At 49.7% G+C, this 17,823-nt stretch overlaps 1 protein-coding gene across 7 annotated transcripts in view; it reads left to right on the top strand.

Moving 5' to 3' along the window:
* The window catches only part of GRAMD1B (GRAM domain containing 1B), a 94,122-nt gene that overhangs the window by 48,153 nt on the left and 28,146 nt on the right, over positions 1 to 17,823 (top strand). For 5 of the 7 annotated variants that reach the window (XM_058857225.1, XM_058857224.1, XM_058857226.1 and 2 more), the window contains one exon: positions 10,679 to 10,889. In XM_058857225.1, coding sequence (XP_058713208.1) covers positions 10,679 to 10,889 — 211 coding nt within the window. Of the gene's footprint in view, positions 1 to 803; positions 1,030 to 10,678; positions 10,890 to 17,823 lie in introns of those variants that run through there. The other 2 variants (XM_058857229.1, XR_009279574.1) reach the window with 2 other exon arrangements.

Raw genomic sequence — 17,823 nt, 5'->3', positions numbered from 1 at the left:
TTGGATCCTGGGGGGATGTGGGAGATTTTTTGGATCCCCGGGAGATACATGAACTTTTTTGGGTCCCGAGGGGAGATGCGAGATTTTTTGAATCCCCCATAGGAGATACGAGATTTTTTGGATCCCCGGGGGGAGATGCGAGCTTATTTTGGTCCCGGGGGGAGATGCGAGTTTTTTGGGTCCCCGGGGGAATATGTGAACTTTTTTTTTGGTCCCCGGGGGGAGATGCGAGCTTATTTTGTCCCCAGGGGGGAGATGCGAGCTTATTTTGTCCCCGGGGGGAGATGCGAGTTTATTTTATTCCTCGGGGGGAGATGCGAGTTTATTTTGTTCCCCGGGGGGAGATGCGAGTTTATTTTATTCCTCGGGGGGAGATGCGAGTTTATTTTGTCCCCCGGGGGTTGATGCGAGTTTATTTTATTCCTCGGGGGGAGATGCGAGTTTATTTTATTCCTCGGGGGGAGATGCGAGTTTATTTTGTCCCCCGGGGGGAGATGCGAGTTTATTTTGTCCCCCGGGGGGAGATGCGAGTTTATTTTGTCCCCCGGGGGGAGATGCGAGTTTATTTTGTCCCCCGGGGGGAGATGCGGGCAGCGCCGGTCGCGTTATGTAAAGCGCCGCTCACGCAGGGAGGACAAAGCACATTTCCAACCTGTGGGATTTTAACTCTCGGGGCTGTTGGGATGCTCGCAGAGCCTTGGAGGGGTCCGGGGGGCTCCCGGGGGAGATGCGAGCGGGGCGGGCAGGGGTGGGCGCGTTATGTAAAGCGCTGCGCAGGCGTGAGCGCCGAGCGTGTGCGGCCGGGCAGCATCACCGGGGGGACGGGCATGGCCACGGCCGGGGCAGCGTGTCCGCCACGCCGGCCCTGAGAGCCCGGGCAAGGAGGAAAAGGCCCGTGCCATGCTGCAGGGGGTGAGGAGCCTCCCGGCCGGCCGCTCGGAGGGGTGAATGAATGAAGCCGAGCGAATGCCGAGCGATCCCCAGTGAATTGCTGGCTGCTGCCGCCGCACGCTGCCGAATGGCTGCCAGGTTAGTGCTGTCCCCGCTCGCTGTCACGCACATGTGGCACACGCAGGGCTGCTCCGGAGAGCACGGGCACATTAAAGCTGGAGTCCATGTTGGTTGCTGCTGCTGCTCCTCTCCGTTCGGGGGACTGGAAAGCAGGCGGCGTGACATCATGGTGCGGAGATGCTTCGTTTCTCTTCCTTTCCTTCCTTTCCTTTCCTTTCCTCTTTCAAATTTTAATCTATTTTATTCTATTTTATTTTATTCTATTTTATTCTGCTTTATTTTATTATATTCTATTTTATTATATTATATTATATTTTACTCTATTCTATTTTATTTTTTCTATTATATTTTATTATATTTTATTTTATTATATTTTATTCTATTCTATTCTATTTTATTCTATTCTATTCTATTTTATTCTATTCTATTTTATTCTATTCTATTTTATTTTATTTTTCTCTCCTTCTTCTCTTCCCCCCACCCCCCCGCACGTGCCCTGCCTCTCCCGCAGGGCGGAATTGCTAAAACAGCCTTTTCGATTGTTCAAAACAATGGGCAAATGTGATTGTTTGGGTTCTTTCTTTTTTTTTTTTTTTTCCCTCCCTGAGCTTTCATTCCCCTCGCCCCTCCTGGTTTCCCCTTCACGCCCTGCTGTGTCCCCCATCCCCCATCCCCACCGGGACAGTTATTCCTGCCCCAACATCTGGGTCCAGGGAAACAGAGAGAGGCAGGAGGGGGTCGGAGCTGGATGCGTCACGGAGCTGCTGCAGGAACATGGTTGGATTTGTTTGCCCATGTGCTCCTTTGCCTCTACAAGGGCTCGTGGTTCCGCTCTGCCTTCCCCTCCCGGTGTTTGTGTGTTTGCACTGATGGGGAGAAGCAGGATTTGGTGTGCGCCGCTTTCCCAGGCTGTGCTCCAGAGTCTGTACAGGTGGCTTTTTATTTTTATTTTTTTAAATATTTTCTGCCAAGGGAGGACAGTAGGAAGTGAGGATTCATTGCACTGTGTGTGTTTATAGACAGGGAGAATCTGCTGAACGCCCTAAAAAATTGCTTTTTCTTAGATTCCTGGTGGCTGGCATTGTCCTGTGCATCATGGAAATGCTGGTGCAGAAAAGAGAATGTGTTCCTGTTCCCTTTCTCCATCACATGCATCTGCAGGAGAAGCTGGTAGATTTAGGATGGAGCTTGTGATTTTGACTCAGTAGGATGGAAACTCCAGGTCAAATCTTGAGGATGAATTTTACAGCAGTGCAATAACTTGGATTCCCCAAAATTCTCTTGGAGAAGCCCCCAGCTGATCAACAGCTGGATCAAGCAGAGAGAATCTGTTAAAGGGGGGTCAGGCTTGGGCCAGGTCTTCAGGACAAAGAGGAGTTTGTGACTCTGCACTGAGGGCTCTGACCCTCTCTGGTTTTAACTGGGAGCTGCCCAGTGCTGCTGCTGGCTGGAGCAGAGCAGGGGGAACACAGGCAGGATATCAATCAGAAATTGTTGCACTGTTATTTCCAGAAAGGTAAAGGGAGGAAACATCAAGGGCTGAACAAAGGGAAATCGCTTTGATCCCAGCTTTGAAGATCACAACGTCTTCCATTAACTTGTGACGAGCTGTGGGAGTGAGTGGGATGATGCAGAGCTCCAGCTTTGTCTCCTGCTCCTGCACAATATCCCTGTCCTCCCCCGCACTGCCTGCCAGGCGTGCTGGGAGCCTTCCTCACAGCCTTCCTCACAGCCTTCCTTACAGCCTTCCTCACAGCCATCCTCACAGCCTTCCTCAGCCTTCCTCACAGCCTTCCTCACAGCCTTCCTCACAGCCTTCCTCACAGCCATCCTCAGCCTTCCTCACAGCCTTCCTCACAGCCTTCCTCACAGCCTTCCTCACAGCCATCCTCAGACCCTTCCTCAGAGCCTTCCTCACAGCCATCCTCAGAGTCTTCCTCACAGCCTTCCTCACAGCCTTCCTCAGCCTTCCTCAGAGCCTTCCTCAGAGCCATCCTCACAGCCTTCCTCACAGCCATCCTCACAGCCTTCCTCACAGCCTTCCTCACAGCCTTCCTCACAGCCATCCTCACAGCCTTCCTCACAGCCATCCTCACAGCCTTCCTCACAGCCTTCCTCACAGCCATCCTCACAGCCATCCTCACAGCCTTCCTCACAGCCATCCTCACAGCCTTCCTCACAGCCTTCCTCAGCCTTCCTCACAGCCATCCTCACAGCCTTCCTCACAGCCTTCCTCAGCCTTCCTCAGCCTTCCTCAGCCTTCCTCACAGCCTTCCTCACAGCCTTCCTCAGCCTTCCTCAGCCTTCCTCACAGCCTTCCTCACAGCCTTCCTCACAGCCATCCTCACAGCCTTCCTCACAGCCATCCTCAGCCTTCCTCACAGCCTTCCTCACAGCCTTCCTCAGAGTCTTCCTCACAGCCATCCTCAGAGCCATCCTCACAGCCTTCCTCACAGCCTTCCTCAGCCTTCCTCAGCCTTCCTCACAGCCTTCCTCACAGCCATCCTCACAGCCTTCCTCAGCCTTCCTCAGCCATCCTCACAGCCTTCCTCACAGCCTTCCTCACAGCCTTCCTCACAGCCTTCCTCACAGCCTTCCTCACAGCCTTCCTCACAGCCTTCCTCACAGCCTTCCTCAGAGCCTTCCTCACAGCCTTCCTCAGCCTTCCTCAGCCTTCCTCAGCCTTCCTCACAGCCTTCCTCACAGCCTTCCTCACAGCCATCCTCACAGCCTTCCTCAGAGCCTTCCTCACAGCCTTCCTCAGCCTTCCTCAGCCTTCCTCACAGCCTTCCTCAGAGCCTTCCTCACAGCTTTCCTCACAGCCTTCCTCAGCCTTCCTCACAGCCTTCCTCACAGCCTTCCTCAGAGTCTTCCTCACAGCCTTCCTCAGGCACTTCGCTCTGGGCTTTGTGAAGCCCCTGCCAAGGCTGGCTGTGCTCAGGGGACAATGCTGTGTCCATAAAGCCTTGCTGGAGTTTCAGCAGGAGATGGGCAGCAGGGAGAAGTGCCTGAGCTTTTCTGGAGGGAGTCTGGGAGTTGTTTCACACCTACATCCCCACCCAAAAGCGGGCCTGGGTATTTATCACCAGCCCTGTTGCTTTATCTCACTCTCCCTTGAAATAAAGCACATATGACAGCAGCATTGCTGAACCACTGAAAGATTCTGATGTGAGCTTGGAAACGACGAGGATTAAAATAAACAAGCTTGGATTTAGTTTAATTTTTATTTTTATCCTTTGAGCTGTCAGGTTTTCAAAACTTTCCTCACATCAAAGAAGGTTTAACAGTGTCTGTTGTTGTTTCGTTTATTTTTTAAACAAGGCCTGTGAGCTCTGTTCTGCCCCAAGTTCCAGGCTTGGAGATGTTGATGGAAGCATCAGACATTGCAGTTCTTGCTGTTAATTACCAGAGCTGTTGGTTTTGTGGTGGGGAGGCAAGGAAAACAAAGCCTGGATCCGTTCCTCCTGGGGAAGCAGAGCTGTAGAGCGGGTGAGCTGTGGTGGGGCTGTGTCTGTCACCTTCAGAGGGATGTGAAATTCTTACCTTGTGCTGTTTCCCCTTTACTGCTTCCCAGATTTCTTTGTATTATCCATCATACTTTGTTTTACGGGGCTTGCCTTCCTCTGGAGCAAATGGAATTATAATAATTTGTGACTGAGGGAGGGGTTTAGGGTGTGATTTATAAGCCATGGTGGTTCCCTGAACATTAATGACCCTTCCCAAGGTGTGACTGGTGCGTTATTGGGCTCTCTTATTAAGATCCGCCTTGTTGTATTTCAGAAACATTTTCCAGCTTTTCCTGGGGATTTTTGCAGTCACTCCAAGCAGGAAGGGAGAGGAAGCTGGCTGGGGGGGAGTTTCTGTGAGAGATGAGGCTCCATGGGTCTGTCTCCAGTGGTAACCAGGATCGGGTGATCCACGGGGACAATGACATGGTTAATAATGCATCTGTCCATCCTCGCACTGCTGGCTGTGGGCAGAAGGCAAATTCCTTCCTAATGCTTGCAGTGATTTGCTAATCCTCTGAGGCATAATAATTGCATTAATTTTATTTCATGAATATGTAAACATGTGATTGGATGTCATGGGAGGACAGCATTCTGCAAAATGTCAAAATAGAGAAAATCTTAAGGCTGGACTTTTCTGCTAAAAAACGTGCAGAAGGCAGGCTATTTTTATGATTCTTTTCAAAGCATTTGCCATGAAACACTCCTTGGTTTCTGCACAGCCCTGCAGGTGTCATTGCTTTTTTGACTTATTGCTTTCTCTTTTGTCTCTCTTGCTGGGAGATGTAATAGAAATATAACATTTTGTTATTGCTTGTAGAGCAACGGCGGGCCTAGGGAATTGCTCCAGGATCTGAGCAGGTTTTCATTCCTGGATTATCAATTTGAAGGGAGTGTAGGTTGGTGATCGAAAGTTGTTGCCATCTGCTTGCTGTTTGGGAGACTGCATAATGAGCTTCTGAATCTCCTCGTTTTCCACTGATGTCAGACTGGATGGCAGAAAAGTATCTTTGTAGGCGTCTAATTAACCCCTCTAATCGCTGTTTCTGAGGAGAATTAACTCTTTTCAGTGCTGCAGCCAGGCCTGAGGTGCATTCTTGACCTTTCTGCTCTTTTCCAGACTGTCAGCACAGTTCTGTGTTGTCCTCCGGGATCTCCTCTGGTCTTGTGCAGGAAAGTGTAGGCACAGGCTCGCCTTTGCACAGCCCATAGATTTCAGACAGAGAGAGTTCAATGTGTGCTTCAATGTGTGCATCTTTGCTGGTTTGGGGACATCCTGCTCAGCACGTCCAGCATTCAGCTCAAACTGCAGAGCAAACCCCAATTCTGGGCCTGGAAGAACACCTTACCAGGTCAGTGCTGCAGGCAGAAGTGAGTAATTGCAGGATAACTCTTGGAAAGTGAATTCTTTTGAGAACTGAGGGAGGACTTGGAGGCCTTTAAGCTTTTCAGATCAGGTCTTCCTTGAGGAGATCCAAAGGGCTGGGAGATGCACTGCAGGGAATGGTGCTGCTGGTGTTTTTCTGCCCCCTGAGAAGCCGGTGGTGGTCACAGCGGATGTGGTGAGTGCTGTGTACCCGAGGCTGCTGCTCGTTCAGCTGAGCTGCTCTAGTTGCAAAATTCTTTGGTGCTTTTCCTACTTCTGGCTGAATTCTAATCCATCTCCTGCAAGTGGCAGACGCAGAGGGATTTGCTGTGTTTTCTTGTGTCACAGGTGCTGTGACAAAGCTGCAGGTGGCTGCTGGCTCTTGTGGCACCTGTGATTTGGGGAGGAACTGCTGCAGGGTGCTTGTGGCAGTCCCAGGGACATCTGTGATTGCAGATCTGTGGGATGGACAGACTTCTGTGTCACTTCAGGACTGCTTGGGTGTCATTCATGCAGAATTCATTTAACAGAGTGAAGCAAAGTCAGGTTTCTTGTTGAATTCTCCATGAAAGCGTTGTAAAGAGTTCCTTTATAGTTGTAAGAACACCAAGCTTAACTTGTGGAATACCTTTCCCAAAAGTGACTGCTTGGTGAAGCTCTGTTCATCACCTGGTTCAGATCCTTACAGGAAATACTCTGTTGGAGGAGGAAATTTGGCCTTTCTGTGTCTTTGCCTGGTGTCTCAGGGCAGGATATGACCAGGGACCGGTGTATGCATTGACAGATGTTCTTTTTTGAAGGAAAGCTTGTAGAATCCCAGGTTGGTTGGGCCCTTAAAGATCATCTCTCCCATGGGCAGGGATTCCTTCCACTATCCCAGGTTGTTCCAAGCCTTGTCCTTGGAATTCCAGGAATGGAGCAGCCACAGCTTCTCTGGGCACCCTCTGTCACAGCCTCCCCACCCTCACAGGACAGAATTTATTCCATTTATCCAACCTAAATTTCCCCTCTTTCCGTCTGAATCTCTTACTCCTTGTCCTATCACTACAATTTCTGCTAAAAAAACCTCTCCAGCTTCAAGATTCTGGCAGGCTACAAATTCTTTACTACACTGCTGCAGGTACTGATGCTTTTCCTCCACGTCTGAGCAGAGTTTTGGCCCCTTCCCATCCACACCACGCTTGCTGATGGTATTTTTATGAGGTTTTTCCTTTAGGGACAGCAAGGACATAAACCAAGGAGACAAACTCAGCCTTCTGGGCTTTCAAATGCTGCGTGCAGGGATTTTCACCTCAGAGCAAGGGGGCTGCTGCTTAGGTGGGCTTGTTTGTGTTCTGTCCCTCACTTCATCTGTCTCATCTGCTGAAGGCTCCTCTGCAGGGGGATGCCAGGCCCTGAATGCGCTCTGGGCAATTAGCTCTCTAAAGCGTTATTTATTACAATTATTTTTATTTCAAAGTGGGTCAAGCCGTTTTGGCATTTCAGGCCTTGATTCCTGGTTCAATTGCAGGCCGTGGTCGCCATGGCAACTGCAGAAAGCGTTCGTCATGGCTGTGCCTTGGGCTGGATTCAAAGTGCAGGGAATGAGCAGGAGCAGGGAGAGTCTGGAGGGGCTCGGGGCAGCCCTGTGCTCTCTGTGCCCATCCTCGCTGTCACTAATCAACACACACGTCATTTTCTCTGTCTCAGGAGCCCTTCATCTGAGAAATATTCAGCTTTTCCCAGTCATCAGAGAGTAGGAGGGAAATTCAGCCCTCCTGGGTTTCTTATTTGTGCCGTTCAGGGAGAGCCAAAGGAGCCCTTGATGTTATTTCCCCCCTTATTTCTGCAAAGGTGAGAATCCACACACACCTACCACGATACACGTGGATAGATTTAATTTTTTTAAACTAAAATACGAGCTTGGAAGGCAGAATCTGCCCAAGGTCATGCTTGGCAGAGCTGGCACCGAAAGTTGTGGCTGTGGCAGTGTGAGCTGGGCAAAAATAAAATGATCAGCTGTAAGCAAGTCAGTGCTGATGCTGCTCCTGTGCAGCTGCAGTGCTAGGGCTTGAAAAACCCACCTTGAGGAGCTTGGTCTGACCTTAAAAAGAGTAAAATAGCACCAAACCTTCCAGCATTTTTCATCTTGAGTTTCACCTGCACATGAAGGCAGCTGTACCCTGGTTTCAGGCTGCTCATTCTGAGCTTTAATTGAGCAGCAGCAAAATCCCACAACTGCAAACTGAAAGCAGACAGAGCCCGCGCTGAATTTGGCTTGGTCTGTACAGAGCTGCTCTAAACTCAAGCTCAAAGTGAAACTGTGGATTCACACAAAACTGAAAATGAGATGGAGGTTGGGCATGGTAAACTCAGGTTTTGTAGAGCTGTAGAGGGAAAACTTGTACATCTGTTCAGATTTAGTGCTGGGCAGGGACAGGGGCTTCAAGTTCTTGCCTTGTGTTTTTGGGGACCTCTCACGTAAATCAGCTTATGTTGCACACTGGGGACAAGCAGGACCAGCACAGCCTCAGAATTCTGAGGTTTTAACTAGAAGTTACTTTTCCTGTGGTTTGTAAAAATGACAATTGAGAACCATGTCTGTCTCTGGGACCACTGCTGATGAACTTGGAGTCACTAATACAGCTCTGCTGGGCTGCTGAAATTGAGTTTAGCAGGAGAAGGAGCAGCAGGAGCACAGACAAGGTGAAACACCCAATTTTACTGGATCACCTGAGAATCTATGAAGGAGCCTGATGCTTTTTAATACTTCAATAAACTAAGAAATCCCTGATAATCTTACTTCATGTTTTACCTAAACTGCTGCAGGCAGTGCTGCTGGGAGAATGGTCCAGATAAGTTTTTTTTTTTTGTGTGTGTTTTACTTCAGTTATTATTTGGGGGGATTAAATCTTGAATATTATTACAGTTCTTGCTGCACTGGTTTAACATTCAATATTCCTGTGCCTTGTCCAGGGAAAGGGAGGGCACAGGACAAGGTGATGTGACAATATTTCACCTGGGGATGTGCCATTGCTCCTTGTGAAGAACGCCAGGCCAAGTGGGAATTGCTCTGCCTGTCTTTGCGTGGAGCTGCCTTGAGGTCTAGGTGATATTTGAACAGGTTTTTATTGGTCTGTAACTGTATTTCTCATCCTACTGAATAGAAATAGGTAGCAGAGCAGAGTTTAGTTTAATCCAACTCCCTGCCTACAGGACATTTTGCAAACCCGTTTTCCCAAGCCTGTTGATGATCTGTATGAAATTTCACACTTTAGAGTGGTGAAAGCATCTTCTCAGGGGCTGCTGTGAAGCTCCTTGCTGCTGCTCCTGCCTGGTGCCAGCTCCTGGGAAATCTGATTCTGGCCCTGTTTGCATAAGCAGCTTGGCTCTGTGCTTCCTGCAGGCTGTCCAGGGAAACTTTCGTCACTTGTGCATTGACACAAGCAGTGAGCAAATAAAGGATAATTTAGGAGACCAGTTCATCCAAAACCAAACCAACCCAAACCCGGTAACTGCTGGAGGAGTGCGTGGCACAGGCTGCTCGCATCGAACTCACGCTTGTAAAATGGTTTTGGAATCTTCAGGGCTAAGAAGAGATGGACGTGGTTTTTATCTGGGAATTAAGGAAACCTCAGCTCAGCTCTTCTTAATTTTCAGGGAGGAAATGATCCATTTGGAGTACCTCGCCGTGCAGCGTTGTGATTGCTGTGTGTAATTTAAATCATAGCCCTTAAGAGTCTGATTGCAACAACCTCTTTAATTCAGTCCCTGGCAGCTGGAGTTCCTCCATCCTTTTCCTGCTGCCTCTGCTGTCAGATGTGGCCTGTTTGGTGTTGCCCATGAGATAAGAGGGTCCTGAAGAAGTTAGCACAGACCCAATCCTGCATGCCAGGCTCCTCTGTAACCTGCTGACTTGAGCAGCAGCAGCTGGAAAAGCCTTGAGGATGTCTGGGCTGGTCAGAAATAGATTTGACTCCTGGAGGAAATGAGTGACAGAGGGAAAATGGGTGTAGTGTGTGGTATTTTAAAGAGTCTGGCAGGAAGGAGAGGCATCAAAAGAGAAGGAGCAGTGAGGAAATCTGAGCTTTCCTGTTCTGTTACTGGCTTGCTGATCTAGGTGCTGAGGCATTTGCTGAGGAAAGGGGATGAGAAGTTCCATTCCCCTCATAATTTCTGTAAAACTCTGAAAGGCCTTGCTTTTCCCATTGTGAAAGAGGAACTTATTTTTTATTATTATTATTTTTTTTAATCACAAAAGCTTTCAGGTGACAGCAAACCATTTTCATGCCCGGCTCTAGGTGGTGTGGGAAGGGATGGTTCTGTACAGGAAATGCTGCATTGAATGTTGTCATGACTCCCCTCCCAGAGCCCCAGTGTTTGTGATGCTCTTTGATGGGGTGTTTTCTGAAAGGTGTGACCCTGTTTCTGTGCATCCTGTTGAGGAGAGCTGAGCTAATACAGGAGGGGCAGAGCGGGGCTGTATTGAGGACACGCTGACACCTCTCTGGTTCTTGAGTGCACATTTGATTTTTCTAAGCTCAGATCATTGTTGGAAACTCCAGGAGCGCACAGGAGTCAATGAGTTTGTTCTTGTGGGCATCGCTCTGTGGTCTGAGGGTTTGAAGGGCGGGTGGAGAAAGGCACAGCCAGCAGTTCCTCTGCCCCTGGTGAATGAGAACTGCCTAAACCCAGCGGGGGCAGCGGCTGAGGAAGCAGCTCTGCCTGCTGCTCTCTGGGGAGACCCGTGGGGTGCAGCAGTTTCAGTTTGGAGATGGTTTAACCCTGCTCTCTTTTCCCTTCCTCCCCTCTGCAGTACTGCCAGTAACTCCAACCGCAGCACGCCCGCCTGCTCCCCGATCCTGCGCAAACGCTCGCGCTCGCCCACGCCGCAGGACGCCCCGGGGGACGCCATGGTGGAGAAGGGCTCCGACCACTCCTCGGACAAGTCCCCGTCCACGCCGGAGCAGGGCGTCCAGCGGAGCTGCTCCTCCCAGTCAGGCCGCAGCGGGGCCAAGAACTCCAAGGTGAGGGCGAGCAGAGGGCTCTGGCCGCCGAGCCGGACCTGCGCCGTGCCGGCTTTGTCCTCTGCCTTTTCTTTCTCTGTCTCACTTCCCTCCCATTTCTGAAGGTTCTCCTAACTCAGAGTCCTTTGCTTCGGCCAGACTTCAGCACAGAGTCTGCAGCTTTCTGTAGTCAAGGTCCTGTTCCTTGGGAGGCTCTGTGGTTCTGAGAAAGACCTTGAAAACCGGCTGGTGCAGTTACTTTTTGTCACCTGGATTGTGGAGGGGCATGAAATAAATAAGGTTTCCCCTGTGAAGGGCCTGTGCCTTTCCCCAGTCCCATCCAAGCCCTCAGAGATCAGTTCAAATGTCACAGAATGAGTTTTGCAGCCCTCTGCCCATTCCTTGCATGGCTGCAGTGTTATGACTGGCTTGCCCAGGGTAGCTGATACGTTCCCCAGGAAGGTTTTGTGTCTTTGGGCCATATTAGAAACAGCCTTGTCTTTGCTGTGCAGGGCAAGAGGGTTTCAGGTTTGGCTGTAGGTTTTTGTGTGAGCAGTGGGACCTGGTGAAACACACACGGGAGCCTGGGGTACCAAACAAACCTTTGACCCTGGCATCAGGGATGTGTTAGCTGTCAGGAGCGCTTGTGTTTGCCCAGATTTTTGAAGTGAGATGTTTCAGCCTGAATAATTGCACAGGCATAACTCTGATGGCTTGTGTAAAATGAATTGTTAGCTCTTTTTCTGATTAACTGCTGGATTGTGTCACAGACAAGAAATCTTCATCCCCTCCCCTTTGTGGCCACTCAGCAGAGGGAGCAGGACTCGGTGGCCCACATTCTGATCTCTCACCACTACGGGGGGGAGTCTGTGAGTTCAAAAGAGGGGGGGAAAGGGTTTTTCAAGCTGAATCATTGGCGTTCCGAGGTTGCCCTTGAGGTCAGCCTGGCTTCCTGTGCACGCAGTGACCTACAAACCCCGTCCCAGGGCTGGTGACACCCTCAGCACGGGCTTGCCAGCACTGTGCTCCCAAAAGGAAGCCGTGGGATGGGATGGGAGGCAGGCAGGGTGCAGGGCACGCTGTGCTGGGAGCCACGCTGGGGATGCTCGCAGGGAAATGGGCTCCTTGGCAAGGGGGAACCACAGAGAGGAGCTGCACTGCCCTGGCCCTCAAAATGCTCTGAATTAAAGTCATGTCAGTGAGATTTTTGCCAACACGGTGACTACTAAAGCTTAACTTCAATTCCTGGTGCTCTCCACAGGGAAGAGGGGGTAAAATGCTCTCTGTTGGGTGTGTGGGTTTTCCTTCTCTTGATCTGCGAGGTAATTTTTCTTCTTTCCCTAATTTCTCTCTTTTCATTCCTGCATGCTTTCTCTCCGATTAAGTCACACAAGCGCCTCTCCAAAGTAAGCCTTCTTTTTTCTCTCCTGTCCCCCACTGTAGAGCTGTCTCATCACTCAGAAGCCCTCCCCGTGGTGCTGAGTGCTGACCCCAGTCAGGCATTCTCCTGCTGTGGCTGCGAGAATGTCAGCAAGAGCTCAGCCCCGTGCCTGTAGCTGGAAGCTGGGTTCACTTACATCACTGGCATCTGGCTGATATTTGCTCACACAGCCTGAGCACTGGCCTGTTCATCACACCCCTTCAGCTGCTTCCAAATCACTTCAGCCTTGAAGTCCTCTCCCTTGCAGTGAGCTGCTGTCTTTGCCAGGGAGAAATCCTCTGGAGTGTTGGACACGAAATGATTCACACAGACACAGCTCAGTGTGTGATAGGAAAAAGTGTGATTTATTCTTGGTTTCAGTATTTATAGATTCTCCACAACGGCCAGGGATTGGATAGTCAGGTTACCACAACCACACTGGTCGTGGGAGACGTCCATCAAAAGACATTTCTTTAATGGAATGTATAAACACCTATGTTTATAGTTACTTTCCTGGGAAAGTGGCTAGAAACAATGAAAACTAGATCAGAAGGTTTAATTTTCAGGGTGACACTGGAGTTGAACAGAACCACGATCCCTTCTCTCTCCCGTCTTCTTCCTCCCTGATTTCAGAAACAAGAGTTGTTCTCCATGACTTCTTCCCTGCTTTTCATGATGAATAGCATTTTTTTGGCCAGTGATCTCAGCTTACTGCCCTTGCACGCTCTCCTGTGTGATGTAAATATCAAAGATCAGTGATTTCAAATGAACCCAGCTTGAACCTGGTAGAACAGACCTGTCCCAAATGAATTGTGAGAATTCATGGGCTCGCTCTGAGAGGTGATAAGTGGAAGATCCCTCTGTGGGTGCTTGAATTGGAGATAAGATCATTTGGGATTTGATCTCACACCTCTGTGCTACCCTCAGAAGAGTGGAAAAATCAGAAGCGCAGGTGGGATGTTGTTGGAGAAGGTGCCAGGCTGTTGGCATTTCCACTTGATGAAAGCAGAATGGCTTGGATGGCTTCACAGAACTCCACAAAATCCTTGTCTTGGCCTTTCCCCAGTGGATGCCTCAGGTTTCCTTCTAGGCAAGTTCTCAGAGAGCAATGCTGGCTCACGTCTTCCCTTGGTCGTGGTCCTTGTGACCAGCCTGACCTTGCATGATCTGCTGGTGTCTGCTGGAAGCTTCTTGACGTCTTTTTTTTAGACAGATTGTCTTGTGCTTGGTGTCTGTAGCTGGGATAACTGCAAAGGAGCACAAAGGGGGGACTAAAGTCTCAAGGTGAGGTGTGAAAGAAGTGCTGTGGAAGGTCTGGAGTAGCAGAGCCCAGGATTGCTGGTGAGTAGAGGTGTGTGGGCCACACAGGCTGTGGGAAGCTGGAGGTGCAGAGGGTTTTAGGAGAGGGATTGGTGGGAAGAAGCCTGGAACAGAGGGATGTCTGTGTAAAACGAGTGTGCAGTGGTGCTGTCAGGTGCCTGCAGCCAGCCCCTGCCCCTCTGAGAGGGAAAAGCCCAACCACTGTGAGGCACCTGGAGAAACTGCAGGGAAGTGGAGCCCAGCTGAGCTCAGAGGGAAGGGGATCCTGGGCAGGACCCCCAGCAGCCTGTCAGAGCCTCCTGCCCTGCTCACACTGAATATTCTGAGCTGGATCATCGAGTGTGCAGCCTGGAGCTCTGTTCTGTGCTCCACAAGCTGCTTCCTCTGGCACAAATGAAGAATTTCCAGGCATTAAACCCCCTGCTTCTCCCACGCCGATGATTCTGTTGTCTGCTCATACAGGGAACAAAAAGCTGCAGGGCAAAGATTTTAAACTCTCCTTTCTCAGCCTCTTCTCCTCTCCCCACCCATCTCCTGCAGGAAGAATGGTTTGGTTTCCCAACCTGTCTGGCTAATGAGGTGGAACAGCTTGAGCCCATGAGTTTGCTGCTGTGTCGGTACAATTGCTGACAGATCTGCTTGAGTTCCCTGCCCTCTTTTGTCTGTGCTGTTCTGTCGTGCTGCAGCGCTGCCGTCAGAGGGAGTGCTCTGCCAGGAGTTTTTAAGCACTGGAATTGCATCCCAAGGGAATCTTTCTACCTTTGCCACCTTGATCTGTGCCACAGACCAAGGTCTGAGTCAGCTTTCCAAACTCGGGAAAAACCCATCTTTTTTTTTTTGCTAGTTGCCAACGATGAAATATGTATTTTTTAACTATTTTGCTCTTGCCCGAGGATAAAAGTGGTTTCCTTTAGATTCTTCCCAATGCCCGTAGCTAATGGTGAATGCTGAGGATTAATATTAAGTTAGGGGGAAAATGTGAATTTTGGTGCAGGTCCTGGGGGGTACAGAACAGTTTAGGTGGGGAGGGATCTCAGGAGGTCTCTCACCCAAGGCCCTGCTCAAAGCAGAGTTAAATCAGCTTGGTCTAAACCCTTGTCCAGCCACATTTTGCAGCCCTCCAAGGCTGGAGATCCCACAGCCTGGCCAGGCCCCTGCTCCAGTGCTTAACCACTCTTGTGAACGGGCTTTTTCCTCCTCTCCAAGTAGAATTTCCCCTACTGCAGCTTATGACTGTTGCACCTTGTCCTCCCAGTGTGCCACGATGAGAAGAGTTTGGCTGTGTCTTCTCATTCTCCCCTCCCACCGGGTGGGACAAACCCCCTTGAGGTAGTAGGCAATGAAATTCTGATCCTTTGGGGCTGGGGTGAGGGTTTGGGGAATAAATTCCATCAATTTCCTTGAGTTCTGGCCATTTAGAATCCGGGTGGGCAGCGCAGCTTTTGCAAGTGCACAGATCAGGAGGGAGGGCTCTGGGATCTGCTCCGAGCTCTGCTTCTGTGCCTCTGCTTCCCCAGGTGTGAAGGGGATTTAGGGATGCTCCTAGAGCTCTGTGGCACGCCATTCACTTGGCAAAAGGTTTCTGTTCCCCTGGGAGCAGCAAGGAGTGGGTTGTGGTGCTGCTGCCAGTGATGCTGAGAGGTAGAAACAGTTTGGGTGGAGTTCTGGGGGTGTTTTGTGCGTGACCCGAGTGCCCTGCAGAGCTGTAACCTTCCCTAGCAGAGCACGCAGGTGTCAGGGCACTAAATCATGACTGGTTAGAGGCAGCAATTAAAGGCTTAGAGAAAATATCCCGTTTTTCACATTCCTCCAAAGCTCTTCCTGGTTACAGCCCCCTTGTAACCACGAGCTCTGCTCTGTGCTCCTGTAGCATCGTCTCTGCAAGCCAGTCCCATCTTCTCCCTGTCTGTGTGCAACCCCCTCCTTCTGCTACTTATTTATTTTGTCTTTTCAGTTCTAATGCTTATGGTTTCTTTTTCCAGTATGACAGACTTAACCTGCTCAAAGTAAGAATATGTTTTTCCTTTTTCTTTTTCTTTTTTTTCCCCCCCCTCCTCTCCATTTTACTGTCTCTTGATTTTCACAGTTCGCATCTCCCTCTCAGTGAGCTTAAAGAAAAGATGAAATAGAAGAGAGATTTAAGGGCTGAGGTTGTTTGGACTTTGGACAAGTCTGTTGAACTTGGTGGAGGCAAAAGACAAAGTTTGAGTGTTGGTATAATTAAGAATGTTGTTAAAATCACGGACATCAGCATAATTATGGATGTCACTATAATTTTTTTTGTGTGGAAGAGCTTAAAGAAGAACTTGCCGAGCTCCTTTATAGAGGACCCTTGATTCAGGGAAATTCAAGTGTGAGGAGGGATAAAAAAATACAGTTCCTGCAATGAATGCAGCAGAGGTGAAATGCTGCTGGGCTGTGCTGACACCACAGCATGGGCACCCTGATTGAGAAGGCACAGTGACAGCAGTGCCTCTGTTGTGCTTGTGCCAATTATAGTTTGATTATGAGGGTTTTTTTTTATCCCAGGAATTTCTGTGCTACGCCTTTTGCTCATTAAAGCAGACAGATGGCAAAACAAATCTGCAGGAAAATGGCTGCATCTCAGGCCCTGTGCTCCTGAGGACAAGGTGCTGTGTGCACGGTTCAGATTAATTACCCTGGTTCTTTTTTTAGTGTAGACTGGGTTGCATAAGGCTTTTTTCCACGTCCTACTTGCAGGGAGGGATGACTTCAACCCAATCCTTTATGAATGGATCAGGTATGGCCAAGTATGGAAAGGAGTGGGAAGTAAGAGGAAATTCCTCTGGTTGGAGGAGCGGGTGTGAGATATGAGCCATACTCTGTGTTCAGTCCCTCAGCTCATCTCCTTCCCCCAGGATTTGGGGAAAAAAATGTAAAATTTTTGTATTTTAGCCTGTGTACTGTGTTAGTGTGGGGCTTTTCATTAGAGACTGGGAGCTCTGCAAAGGATCCTTCGGAAATGTTGGCTCCAAGAGTGGGATCCAGCGAGGTTTTGTGGCTGGGAACTTGGAGCAGAAGGTCCAGGGGTGGGAACAGAGCAGCCCCTGTATCTTCACTGAAATCTCTGGTCCAACCTGACCTCATTAATACTTCTCCTTTCCTGCAGCAGAACACCCTGTGTGTCCTTGGTGGGCACAGGCACTTTCTGTGTCCCTGTGAATATTCCAGGGAATTCCCAGTGAAGCTCCTGAGGCACAGCACAGAATGTTTCCCTTCCTATTCCAAACCAAGTGCAAAGCCTGGAAAATCCTCCAAGGTCAAGAGCAAGATGGCTTCAAAGGAGGAAGGGCAGTGGAATATTGCTGCTGTCCTTGAGTGTTATCCTCAGCTCCCATGAATGGGAAGTGTTTGGGAGAGGGGCACAGCACAGCTGGAGCTGTGGGAAAGGCTCTGGTGCCCCCAGGCTTCACTGCCCTGAGGGAAATCCCCCCCAAAAAAGGGGATTCCTGTTTATCCTGGCAGCTCTGCCCAGTGTCCTGCTGATGGAAAGCCAGCCTAGCTGGAGTGGGAGAGGGAAGCTCATTTCTTCCTTTCCTTGTGCAGATAAACCTCACCTCCAGCTGAAAACTGCCAAGCTTGACTTTCCAAGCTGAGCCAGCTCTTCTGTGTGCTCCAGTGTGACGTGGGGCCTGTCCTCTCCAACCATCTGAAATGCCATAAGGATGGAAAAAAAAAATATATAGATATATAAAGAAAATCACACATGCAGCTGATGCAAAACACTGTGCACTGAAATGCTGAAAAAAAAATAAATCCTAGCCTTTTATTTTATTTTTTTTTTCCCTGCTTAGCTTCTCTAGGGATTCTCTACAGCACTTTTCCTGGCTCTGTGTGCGTGTGTCTCCCTTTCAAAATTCAAAATACTCTTGGGACATTTGTATTTTGTGAGCAGAGCTGTGTCCCTGCCCTTAGCAGTGCTTGGGGGGCTGTCCAGGACAGTGAGAGTTTTGCCACCTGGCCAGTGGAAGAATGAAGCCCCTGAAGAGGTGGCTGGCAGTGCTGATGATGTGATGGTGATGATGGTGATGATGATGAGCTCCTCTGTCGCTGGCTGGCACTGCTGGTCTGCAGACAAGCTGGCAGCATGTCTGTGTGTGTGTGTGCATGTGGACATGCACACCTTGGCCTGAACTGTTTCCTGTTCCAGACTCCTGCTGCTGGATTTGTCCCTTGCTCTTGGGATAACTCTGT

This window comes from Poecile atricapillus, chromosome 25 (assembly GCF_030490865.1).
Source record: "Poecile atricapillus isolate bPoeAtr1 chromosome 25, bPoeAtr1.hap1, whole genome shotgun sequence".
NCBI lineage: Eukaryota > Metazoa > Chordata > Aves > Passeriformes > Paridae > Poecile > Poecile atricapillus.
The sequence above is the reverse complement of the archived record's forward strand: the minus strand, read 5'-3'. Positions and strand labels throughout refer to the sequence as shown.